The 12,708-nt window shown below is 53.2% G+C and overlaps 1 protein-coding gene across 1 annotated transcript; it reads left to right on the top strand.

Annotated features, from left to right (window-relative positions):
• The first annotated feature begins 1,016 nt into the window (after positions 1 to 1,016).
• LOC135577689 (uncharacterized) lies at positions 1,017 to 3,842 on the top strand. Its single transcript, XM_065047810.1, has 7 exons — positions 1,017 to 1,376; positions 1,496 to 1,633; positions 1,771 to 1,947; positions 2,405 to 2,560; positions 2,736 to 2,837; positions 3,198 to 3,300; positions 3,706 to 3,842. The coding sequence occupies exons 1-7, from the start codon at positions 1,257 to 1,259 to the stop codon at positions 3,840 to 3,842; spliced, it is 933 nt and encodes a 310-aa protein (XP_064903882.1). The 5' UTR covers positions 1,017 to 1,256.
• Positions 3,843 to 12,708: the final 8,866 nt, after the last annotated feature.

The following is a 12,708-nucleotide window of genomic DNA, read 5'->3' as shown; positions in this document are numbered from 1 at the left end:
TGGCACCAGCAGGGGACTTGTGTGAGCAAAGGTCTCCACAATCAGGGGGCTGGCATGGCCTCTCTGTCCCTGCTGAGAGGGTTCCTGCTGTCCCCGAGCAGGGACGATGCGAGGGCTGCTCTCCAGTGTCCCAGCAGCAGCCCCAGCCCTGCTGGCCACCAGCAAGCCCTGGTTCACGGCAGGGCCAGCACCCTGTGCCCATGAGCCCAACCCTCCTCCCTCTCCCCGGGCCTCTCTTCTCCTCCTCCCCAGCAGTCACTGCCGCCCCTGCTGCCAGCTTTGCTGCGGGCACTGCCGCAGCACCGCCGGGCGTCTCTGCAGGGCTGCTGGCACTGCCCGGCTACGCAGCAGCACCGGGGCACTCGGTGTGACTTGGCTTCACTGCCTCCCTTCCTCCCTTAGCTCTTTGCAGAATACCTCCAGCCTTCCGAGAGGACAGACATGGTCCTGGTGTTCACTGAGGCAATGACAGACTCCAGCGCCTTTGACAAGGAGGTGGCCAGAAACATGCTGGACGTGGTCAAGGGAAACTGCGATTTCTGGCTGGTGGATGTAAGTGGCCTTTGGCTGGATTGCCCTTTGGCCCTGTCAGGCCTTGTTCCTCCCTCCAACAATCTCTTCCTCTCAAATCCCGGTGTCTCGGACACCTGAAGCCACCTGAAGGCGGCAGAGAGGGATGGGAAGGACAGCTGAGGAAATGGCTGCACTCCAGTGGCAGCACCATCCTCACCTGTGTCTCCTCCAGGTGCCAAAGATCACGAGCTGCATCCACAAAACCCTGGGGTGCATCAACACGGCACCAGCCCGACAGAGCGTGGAGTCTCTAATTGTCTGGATGGTTGACAAATGCCCTGGGGAGGTGGTGTCTACGCTGCTGACAATCGCACCACCAGGAGACAGGTACTGGCTCCAAAAGCCATGAGGGCTTGTTCCCTGTGGGGAGAGAGGCCCAGAGACGCTCTGGCTGCCAGCGCCAAGGGATCCTGCAGGACACCCCTGAGGAGCAGGACCCTCCATCCCACCACGCTTTCCAGCGCTGGGGGTCAGCCAGGCCCGCAGCAGCCACAGCTGAGCAAGCCAGCCCAGAGCCCCCCACTGCGCTCCTGCCAGCCCCACGGGAGCAGCAGCTCAGCCTCTGCTGCTGCCCAGGGCATCCCAAGCGTCCTGCAGCGCGGAGCCGGACACGCTGCTGTGGCCCAGGCTGCCCTGCTGACAGAGCGCTCTTTTGCAGCACTGCCCTGGCACTGTGGGAGGTGATGTTCTCCGTGCCCCAGACCCTGCAAAGCGTTTTGAAGGAGCTGCTCATCCAACTCCAGGACCCAAAGAGCAGGCTCTTCTGCACGTACCTGGAGGACCACTGCCTCGTTAGCTTGGCTGTGAGTGACCGGAAAAACACCCTGGTGCCCTTGGCCTGGGCTGCCCTGGGAACCAGGAGCTGCACGGTGCCAGGAGCCCCCGCGGCTCTGCCGGTCGCTCACTGCTGGCTTGCTTTCAGATGCTGGCCGGCAGTGATCTGGGAGATCGGGAGTTTGCTCTGCTCTACATGGCCTTCAGGTTTCTGAAGGAAGAAAGGCTGGCCATGCTCTCCCTGGTGCTCACGGGCATCATGACGCTGTCACAGACAGACGAGATGGTGAGCGGGGTGTTGCGAAGGGCAGCCATGGTGGCTGCTCCAAAGGCCCTTCCTGCCATGGTGGGGCCTGGGGGCTGCCTGGGGAGCTCTCCACACATGGACCTGGTCCCAAAAGGGCAACTCTCTTCGTCGTACAGGCAAGGAAAATGAAGGTCATGCTGCCAGACCTGATGTGGGTCCTGCAGTGCGGCAACAAGGCCATCAAGATCAAGGCTCTGGCCATCTTCAGAACCGTGATGGCTCAGCTGCAGAGGGAGGAGGCCAGCCCCATCGCCGTGACGCTGGCAGGATTTCTCCTGCCCCTCTTTGATGACGTAAGGCTGATGTATAAGGCTGATGTATAAGACTGATGTATAAGGCTGATGTGTAAGCCTGAGCCCCGCGGGTGGGCACTGGACAATGACAGTTGCCCTTCTGCCCAGCCACTCAAAGCAGGGGCTTCTCTCCTTTCTCCCAGGGCTCTTGTGGGATGGTTTCTGCATTCTGCAGCCCAGCCCAGCTTCTCCCTGCCCGCTGCTCCCACAGCTCCTCCCCACCATGGCTGCTGAGGCTGCTGGGAGATGCTGGGACGGCACTTTGAGGCACAGGCACTGCCTGAGCAAGTCCCTTGAGTGGCCCTTCACACACCCAGGGCCGCAGATCTGGCCACAACTGCAGTGTGCACAATGCCACCCTGGAGCGTCTCCCCTCCCATCAGCCATGCAGGAGCTTCTGCTCCCCGTGGGCAGAGAGCTGCTGGTGCTCAGGTCCTACTGTGCTGCTCCCTCCCAGGAGCTGAGCCAGCTGAGAGAGAGCTCCATCAGCCTCTTCAGAGACCTGATGAAGATGGTGGTGCGGAACAACAAGAGGGAGATGAAGAACACGGTGCAATGTGGCCTGCTCCCTCTCTTCTTCCGCATGAGTGACCAAGTGCAGAGCGTGGCCAAGGTACAGATTTCAAAGCCGAGCAGTAATGCAGGGAAGAGACCCCTGGGCGTTTGGGCCAGGGCATGTCCCCGCTCCCTAAGGGCAGAATCGCCCCAGGAACAAAGTCCAGAGCAGGGGGACACCAGGTCTCCTGCCCCAACCGTGGTGCCATCTCCCAGCTTCTCCTGTTCCACAGGCCGCTGGGGAAGCCCTCCTCGCTGCAGCAGAGCTGCTCAGGTGGAAACAGCTCAAACAGCTGGTGCAGACAGAGCAGACATGGCGGATTGGAGAGAGCTTGGTGAGGACAACCCCCAAGACCCAGGGCCCAGGCTGGACGGGGCTGCCCCACATGTCTGTCCTGTGGGCTCTGCAGATGTACCTCGCCTGTCCTGCTGCAGCCCCGAGCTGCATCCTTGTTCCCTGTCCTCAAGAACAGAGCCCCCAGGGCTCTTCCCTCTGCCCCGCAGCCAGCGGGAGGGAGGGCTCTCAGCACCCCTGGGACCCCTCGGCCTGTGTCTCTCTCTCAGCCCCACGGGGCTCCTGGCTGGAACACGGGAATGGCCGGGGGGGAAGGGGAATGTGGGTTCATGGGAGGAGGGACTGGTCCGGCCAGCTGGGGAGGGACAGTGACATGCCCATGCCCTTGTGCTCTCTCCAGCTGGAGCGGGACAGGAGCAGAGCTCAAGAGTTCTTGAGTCAGAGCCTGCCGTACCTGAGGGATGCTCAGGCCAGCTCACGAGAGGCGGCCGTGAGGTTCATTGGTGAGTCACAGCCCCCAGGTCCCTCTTTCGGCAGCCTGGCCCTGGTCCCCGCCACTGCCCTGGCACAAGGAGCAGCCCTGTGGCTGCCAGAGCCCCAGCTGCCCCGGGCAGGGCCTTGGCCTCCCCTCCCAGCCCTGCCCACGCAGGTGGCCTTGGTGGCCGCCTTGCCCGGTGCCACCATCTCGGCTCCTGCTCTCCCCTGGGCTCAGCCCTCGTGAGGGGAGGGAGCAGGGGCTGACGGAACTCTGTGCCCAGGGCTGGCTGCGCGGCCCCTGAGGGACCGAAGGGAGGAGGAGGAGCTGGCTGAGATCTGCAGCGGTGAGTAGGGAGCATGGTCGGGAGGGGATGCCTGGGGGTCTCTGCAGACGTGGGAGTTCATGTGGGTTCTGCTTCTTTCCCTTGCAGCCCTTCAGCCCTTGGAGCAGGACAGCGAACCCTCCATCTGCTCCCTGGCAGCCCAGACCATCCACATCCTGGGCAACCCAAGGGAGCAGCCACGATCGCGATGGACCCTGCGAGGCCTGTGCTGCTGGCCCCGCTAAGCCCGGCGGAGGTGCAGCTCTTCTCGGGAGGAAGGGCTGGATTTAATAAAGCTGGAGGAGAATGCCAAAGCCCTGGTGTTCTTCAGCTGTGCAGCGCCCTGAGCGTGCTGAGCAGACGGTGTCGTTCCTGGGCTCTCCCGCTGCCGCAGGACGTCTGTCCCTCAGCACAGCCTGGTTCCAGGTGTAGTTACGGTGCCGGCGGGCGGGCGCTCGCTGGCCCCCAGGCCCTGCCCTGCAGGGGGAGGCAGAAGGCCGTGCGGGCATGGGGCAGCAAAGACACGCAGTTATACAGCAGGGCTGGTCCCAGCGCCCCAGGAGCTGTTTCCCACTGTTTTGCCCTCAGCTCCCGCCATCCCCCGAGGGTTTCCACAGCGCCGTTTCAGCGAGACCCTCTGCTCCGGGCTGCCCGGCCTCGTCTCTCACGCTGCCCTCCCCTCCTCGCCAGCAGCTGCCACCCGGCGCTTTCACCCTGTCCTGGAGCCGCTTTCCCAGCGGCGCTGCCGGGCTGAGCCGGGGCAGTGCGGGTTCACAGAGTCACAGGACGGTTTGGGTTGGAAGGGACCGTCAAAGCTCATCCAGTGCCACCCCCGCTGTATGGGAACTGTGGAAGAACCGACACCCTTACGTTCCTTTAACTCTAGAGTGGCAGTCTGGGGGGATTTTGAATGCATTAGCTCTGGTGGATACGGGGGCTGAGGTCACAGTTTTACATAGTGATATTAAGAACAAAGATGCTACATCGCAGATTTGTGGTTTGGGGGGACGTCTGATCCCTGCTCTCCAAGCTGCTGTTCCCCTCACAATCGCAAATCCCAAGCCATCTACTGGAACAGTGTTGATTGCCCCAATTAAAGAATATATCCTGGGTATTGATGTCCTACCAGGGCAGACGGTTGGAACCTTAAATGGTCATTTTGCTTTCGGCTCTCTGCGCACAGGATTTGCTATCCAGTCTGTAACTGTCTTGTATGGATTCCCAAAATGGGATCCTGTTGTGCTGCCTGCACCCGCCAAGGTGGTGAATATAAAACAATATCGCATCCCGGGGGGAGGAAGAAATTACTGAGACTATTCGGGCACTCCGACAAGTGGGGATCATTAAAGAAACTGTGACCGCTTTCAATAATCCTATCTGGCCTGTTCGAAAAACAGATGGTACTTGGAGAATGACTGTAGACTACAGAGAATTCAATAAAGTCACCCCCCCACACCTTGCAGTTATGGTGCCAGATATGGTTACACTCATAGAAAAAACTGGCAAGAACTTATTGCCATGGAAAATGGTGCTAGACCTTGCTAATGCTTTCTTTTCAATTGCCATTGCCCCAGAGAGTCAGGACCAGTTTGCTTTCACCTGGCAGCAAAAGCAATATAGCTTTCAGGATTCAAGGATACAAGCACAGCCCCTCTATATGCCATCAAACGGTAGCAGCTGACGTAGCACCATGGTCAGGTATCTTACTGTACGACACGATACTGATGATGTCTTGCTTATGGCAGAGTCACAACAAGAAATTGAAGCAGCTGCTGAGTCATTGCAGTCACATTTGCAGAACCAGGCCTGGACAATCAATCCAAGGAAAATACATGGCCCTAGTACCACTGTACAGTTCTTGGGGGTCGTCTGGCATGGGCAGATTAAGGAAATACCAAATAAAGTGCAGCAGACAGTTCAGCAATTTCCTGCACCAGCCACAGTAGCGCAGTTACAGGCCTTTGTGGGACTTCTGGGGTACTGGAGGACCTTTATCTTGTATTTGGCAATTTTAATGAGGCCTCTGCAGAAACTAACTAGAAAGAAGGCTGTTGGCAGTGACCAACAACAAGAAGCTTTTGATGCCTGTCAAAGTGCCTTGATTGAACATGCCCGATCATATACTCCCAGGCAAGGATATCCTTTTGAACTAGAAGTAACGATTTTGGATGGTGGAGTCTCTTGGCGATTGTGGCAGACAACTGGACCAAAAAATCAGAAGGAACCACTAGGGTTTTGGTCTAAAGCACTGCAAGGGTCTGCTACTCATTATACCCCAATGGAAAAACAGATTCTGGCTGTTGTTTGGGCACTGCAGGAAACTGAAAAAATCATGGGTCAGGATAGTGTAACTGTCCACACCCCCATACCAGATGACTCTGTTAGGGCCCATGCAGGAGTAGGTCAGGCAGCTACGCACTGGAAGTGGAACACTCTCTGCAGCAATGATTTTTACCAGGAAACTCACGTGGCTGCCCCACATGCCACCCTTCTTGCTACAATATCATTTAATCATGTGCCTGCACTTGGGGAAACTCTTCCCCGGGAGACATCCCAACCTCTCCTGTGGAGGAGGCTCCTCCTTACGACGAGTTAACAGCAGAGCACAAGAAGGATGCCTGGTTTACTGATGGCAGTGCAACATGCACTGCAACTGGACAAAGGCAATGGAGGGCGGTTGCGTATGCTCCTGTCGAGGGTTAAGATTGCGGGGTGACAATAAAACCCTGGCAGATGTATTGTTAACCACCTCTCCCCCCCACACACTTCCCCCTCCCTCTCCCCCCTTTTCACTAAGGAGAGGCAATTGGGAGGAAAAGAAGCACAGAGTGAAGAGAGTTGGAAAAAATTAAAGATGTTTTACTAATGGTACTAATAAGAATAGAGAAAATAATACAAAATATACAAAACCAATCTTGAAAGTCTCAGCAACTGCAGAGCCGGCACCTGAAGTCCTGGATTGGACTCTGCAGCCAACCGGAGCTGGATTCAGTCTGTCACTGGCCTCAGTTCGCAGGGACGACTAGCAAGGTCCTCTCCTAATGTCGGCCATAAGCAGAAGGGAAAAGCAAAGGCAAAAGGGAAAAGGGACGAGATCCTCGTGATCTCCCACTTTTATATGAAGTATTCACGTGAATGGAATGTTATACACAGTTGGTCAGTTTCTTGGTCACTTGTTTCTCGTCGCCCCTCTCGCGAGATGTCCATCCGTGCTTATCAATAAGTTTGCATTCCATTGCTAGGTTTACCAAAACATGTGTCTGGTTCTCCAGGAAAATGCAGTTAATATGAAGCTTTAGCTGACAGGCAAATTCACTGAAAGAGAAACTTGATTTTAACAAAACCAGGACATTCCACCCCTTATAATATGCCATTCACTGAATGCTTAAACCTTATCAATACAATCTATCAATACAATCTAATTACTCACTACTACTATATATGTATATACATATGTACATATATACATAGGAGTAATTAATCAGTGGACCATCCTTTGAAAAGTTCATTAAGTTCATTTTGTCACGACAGTCTCCAGGGCAGGAAAAATGGTACAAGTGCATCTCATGACCACTGTTTGTGGGTTGAAGACATCAACTGCGAAGAAGTTGTCAGGCGCCACTCGAAGAAGCTAGCTCTGGTTTCATCATCACTGTCTTGATCTGGAAGGCACTTATTAAACACTGTTAGCATGGCAATTCACATCATGCAGTTCAGTATTGAATATTTTCACCTAAACTCAAATCCCCTTGGGGTACACACCGAACTTCTCCATCCTTAAGCATCACCCACCAGGTGCTGCCAGGTCCCTGGGCAAAAACAATCCCGCGAATGGGCTTGACTTTGCTGAGCCAGGATTAACCCAGACTGCCTTTCCTAACATGATATCATGTGTACTACAGGGACTTTATCTCCTACAGTCCATAGAATCTCTGATTGGGCAGGTCCGGCTCCATTAGTTGATCCTCTGGTGTTGACCAACCAAGTGGCTTTTGCTAAATGTGAATCCCAGTTTTTAAAGGTTCCACCACCAAGTGCCTTTAGTGTAGTTTTAACAAACCATTGTACCTTTCAATTTTCCCAGAGGCTGGTGCATGATATGGAATATGATATACCCACTCAATACCATGTTCTTTGGCCCAATTGTCTATAATACTGTTTTTGAAATGAGTACCATTGTCTGATTCAATTCTTTCTGGCGTACCGTGTCGCCAAGGACTTGCTTTTCAAGCCCCAAGATGGTATTTCGGGCTGTAACATGAGGTACAGCATATGTTTCCAACCATCCAGTGGTTGCTTCCACCATTGTAAGTACATAACGCTTACCTTGACGCGTTTGTGGAAGTGTAATATAATCAATCTGCCAAGCTTCTCCATACTTATACTTTAACCATCGCCCCCCATACCGTACAGGCTTTAACCGTTTCGCTTGTTTGATTTCAGCGCAAGTCTCACATTCATGAATAACCTGTGAAATAGTGTCCATAGTTAAATCCACCCCTCGATCGCGAGCCCATTTATATGTTGCATCTCTGCCTTGATGCCCTGAAGCATCATGGGCCCACCGAGCTAGGAAAAGTTCACCTTTATGTTGCCAGTCCAAGTCCACCTCAGCTACTTTAATCTTAGCAGCTTGATCTGCTTGTTGGTGGTTTAGATGTTCCTCGGTGGCTCGACCTTTAGGCACATGAGCATCTACGTGCCGAACTTTCACAGGCAGGCTCTCTAGCCGAGCAGCAATGTCTTGCCACAGTGTAGCAGCCCAAATGGGTTTACCTCTGCGCTGCCAGTTGCTTTTCTTCCATTGCTGTAGCCACCCCCACAAGGCATTTGCCACCATCCATGAGTCAGTATAGAGATAAAGTATTGGCCACTTCTCTCGTTCAGCAATGTCCAAAGCCAGCTGGATGGCTTTCACTTCTGCAAATTGACTAGATTCACCTTGTCCTTCAGTGGCTTCTGTAACTTGTCGTGTGGGACTCCACACAGCAGCTTTCCACCTTCGATGTTTTCCTACAAGACGACAGGATCCATCTGTGAACAGTGCATACTGCTTATCAGTCTCTGAAAGAGTATTATATGGTGGTGCTTCTTCAGCACGTTTTACTTCCTCCTCATCTGGAGACATCCCAAAGTCTTTGCTTTCTGGCCAGTCTGTAATCACTTCTAAGATCCCTGGGCGATTGGGATTTCCAATTCGAGCTCGTTGCGTGATCAATGCAATCCATTTACTCCACGTAACTTCGGTTGCATGATGTGGAGAGGGAACCGTCCCTTTGAACATGCAGCTCAGCACCGGCAGTCGAGGTGCCAGGAGGAGCTGTGCTTCAGTACCGATCACTTCTGAAGCAGCTCCAACTCCTTCGTATGCTGCTAGTATCTCTTTTTCAGTTGGAGTATAGTTGGCCTCAGATCCTTTGTATCCTCGACTCCAAAAACCTAAGGGTCAACCTCGGGTTTCTGGTGCTTTCTGAGGCTCCAGGTAAGTCCATTATCTCCGGCTGCGGTGTAGAGCACATTTTTAACATCTAGTCCAGTCCGAACTGGTCCAAGGGCCACCGCATGAGTTATCTCACGCTTCATTTGTTCAAAGGCTTGTCGCTGTTCATGGCCCCACTCAAACTGGTTCTATTTACGAGTCACTCGATAGAGAGGGCTCACAATCTGGCTGTAGTCAGGAATATGCATTCTCCAAAAACCTACAACGCCCAAGAAAGTCTGTGTCTCCTTTTTATTAGTAGGTGGAGACATTGCTGCGGTTCTGTTGATCACATCCATTGGGATCTGACGATGGCTGTCTTGCCATTTTATTCCTAAAACTGGATCTCTCGGGCAGGTCCCTTGACCTTGCTTCATTTTATGGCCAAACCAGCATCCAAAAGAATCTGAATTATTCTCTCACCTTTCTCGAAGACTTCTTTCGCCGTGTCGCCCCATACGATGATGTCGTCAATATACTGCAGGTGTTCTGGAGCTTTACCTTGCTCCAGCGTGGTCTGGATCAGCCCATGGCAGATGGTAGGACTGCGTTTCCACCCCTGGGGCAAGCGATTCCACGTGTACTGGATGCCCCTCCAGGTGAAAGCGAACTGCGGCCTGCACTCTGCTGTACAGGAACAGAGAAAAATGCATTAGCAATGCATTGCAAGATGTCCATCCGTGCTTATCAATAAGCATTCCATTGCTAGTTTTACCAAAACATGTGTCTGGTTCTCCAGGAAAATGCAGTTAATATGAAGCTTTAGCTGACAGGCAAAATCACTAAAAGAGAAACTGGTTTTTAACAAAACCAGGACAGAAGGGCTTCGGCCTTTCATCGCAGGCTTAAGTGCTGCAGCCAAGGCCGCAGCGTGGGCTTGAGCATGTAGTTTTGCCTTTTCTACCTCCTGTTGCGTGATCGGTACCCGTGTGCAAGCTTCCACCATCTCTGCTAGAGAAGCAGTTTTTCCCAAAGCGGCTAATATCTGTTGGCATTGGGTGTTTGCATTCATCATGGCCAAATCTTTCCCCACAGCAGCTTTTGCCTCTGGAATCAGGTTAGGAGAAGCATCTATAGCTTCTTTTAAACGGCCCACAAACTTCATATATGGTTCCCCAGGATCCTGCTTTATTGTAGAATAGGGTGGCACAGGGTTACCTATATTGGGTAACTCACTGCTGCCAGAGCAAGCCCTTGCGCTTGCTGCAAAACCCTTGGATTATCATTACTATCACTGCTATACAATTCCCTTGTGCTTCCCTGTGGATCAGTAAGTCGACGCATATTTGCAAACCCATCTAACCCAGTCTCCAGCCCTTTTCCATACCACGATCTCCAATATTCATCTGCTCCTCTTACGGACCACATCCCACCTTCAACACATTGTCTAGCCCATTTTTGTGTTCGCTCCCTTTTAATACGGAGCTCCTCAGGAGTGAGGTCTAATTCCGCCCCCTCCCTTTCCTGTTTTCCCCGTTTTTCACATCCCCTGCCAGTTGCCTCCAGCCCGTCCTTCATCGCATCTGACGCCTTTTGATATGCTCTTAACCACCAAGTTTTACTGTTACCGCCATCTAGTCGCCTCACGGCGTCTAGAACTTCTTGCATCTGGCTCTCCTGCCGTCTCAGTAAGTCCTTCGGGCTCTGCACGTGGCTCTCCTGTCGCGGTTGAGACGGACAAGCGACATGGACCAAGTTCTTTCAAGATGAAAGGAATGGATGCTATTGATTGCTATAAGTGCATTTTTATACAATTCTACCAGTTCATGTGTCTTTTCACTATTGGTTACAAGTTACAGCACTAACATCTCACTGGTTAATTTTGCTATCATCCATGTTATTCTTCTATCCCCTTCTCTCTCACGGGTCCATCTCTCCTTTCTCACGGGTACAACTCCATATCTCCGGATACTCCTTTACTCCCATCCTTCTCAAGGGTAAATCTTAATATCTTCAAGGCTGATCTCTACTCCCATATTTTCTGACAAGGATTCCACAGACCCGCTGTAGTTTCCCACACTCTCCTCCTGGAAGCCAGGGCGATTCTGCGGTGCTGCATTCTCATGCTCCACCGGGTCCTCCGGCAACGGCACTTCAGCTGGATTAACCTGTCCGGGCTCGTTGAACCTTGCTGGTTGCTGCCGTTGCTCGTCGCAGGCAGGCGATGGCTCAAAGGGCGCAGAGGGTATAATTTGCTCTCCGCCCCAGCAATCCAAATCTGACACGGGACACACCAGCGGTATCGATTGTTCAGAGTCCTCGGAGGGGGGGCAGCTCGCGGCGGGCGGCTCCGGGGGGACGGCACACAGCTCCGGCTCCGCTGAGACCTCCTGCATCAGCCGCCTGACCTCCCGCCACGGCCCGGCGAGGTCGCAAGCCTCGCGGCTGCCCCTTGTGACCGCGTCCCACAGTTCGGTCCCTGTGTCCTCCCGTGTACCGGGAGAAAAAAATCCGTCGTCGAAGGGGACACACGCCTTCCGCTGGGCGAATCGCAGCAGGCGCTTTAACGCGGCTGTTTCAAAATACCTTCCTGTTCGTGCAGCCAGCTGCAGAATACTCTGCATTATGATTTTTTCTTCCGCGGATGCCGTGTTTCCCACGCCACCTGCTTCTCCGCAGGCCTGCTTTCCGCTATGCTTCAAGCGCAGGGCTGACTTCGCCCCCCAGGTGCCTTTCCCGGCGTCTTCACGTCCCAACGATCTTGCTTCGATACGAAGTATCACGTCGGGGTCACCAAAATGTTGCTCTTTCCACGCGAGACACGGAACCTGACACAGCAATGTGATGTTCACAGAGTTCGCTTTATTGCCGGAGCGGGCTGGCTCTATAGCAAAGCTGCCCTGTCCACGCGCCTTACAACAACGCTCCTTTAGTTTCTTCTGTCTCTGGCTTCACCTCTCAGCCAGGCTGGCGACAGCCCCATCCCCCCGGGGCGGGGGGGCTCTGCCACTACAGAAAAGCAAAGATTGGTGAGAAGAAATAAGGCAAAAAGACAAGGGATTACAATTACCCACAGGAGGGAAAACCCTGCTTATAGATCTTATGGAAAATAGCCCAGGAATTCAATGTCAGCTCATGCTGGATATGTGGGGGGTCTCAAATGACTGATACATCGCATGAACCTCTTGTAAGCTAGTGTCGCGGGTAAATTCATCAAATACCTCTATTGCTCCCACTTGGTACCCAGGTCCACCTAATGGATATTGGTCTCGAAATGGTAGCCTGGTGGAAGAAAACAGGGTTCGTGATAGCATGTGCATTTCTGGGTTTACTGTTTGTGCCGTGTATGATCCTGTGCTTTATTCGGTTAATACATCCAGTAGTCCAAGGCATGCAAATCTCAGGCATGCCTATAGATCCTAAAAAGGCAACTTAGCAAGATTTGTCAGGAAGCAAAAATTCAATGGGCTCAGGCCTTGCCAATAGTGGTGTTGTGTATTAGAATTAAACCTAGGAGCGGAATGTCAGTAAGTCCGTACGGAATTCTGTATGGCAAGCCATATGAAGCACCGGATCCAGATCCAAGTGTACATGTAAAAGGTAATCAGGATTTCTACAATTATGTGTTGCCTCTCGGCAGGACACTGAATCAACTCAGATCCGCACTAGTGTGGAATCGCCCACTAGCACTT

The sequence above is a fragment of the Columba livia genome, unplaced genomic scaffold (assembly GCF_036013475.1).
Source record: "Columba livia isolate bColLiv1 breed racing homer unplaced genomic scaffold, bColLiv1.pat.W.v2 Scaffold_134, whole genome shotgun sequence".
Lineage (NCBI taxonomy): Eukaryota > Metazoa > Chordata > Aves > Columbiformes > Columbidae > Columba > Columba livia.
The sequence above is the reverse complement of the archived record's forward strand: the minus strand, read 5'-3'. Positions and strand labels throughout refer to the sequence as shown.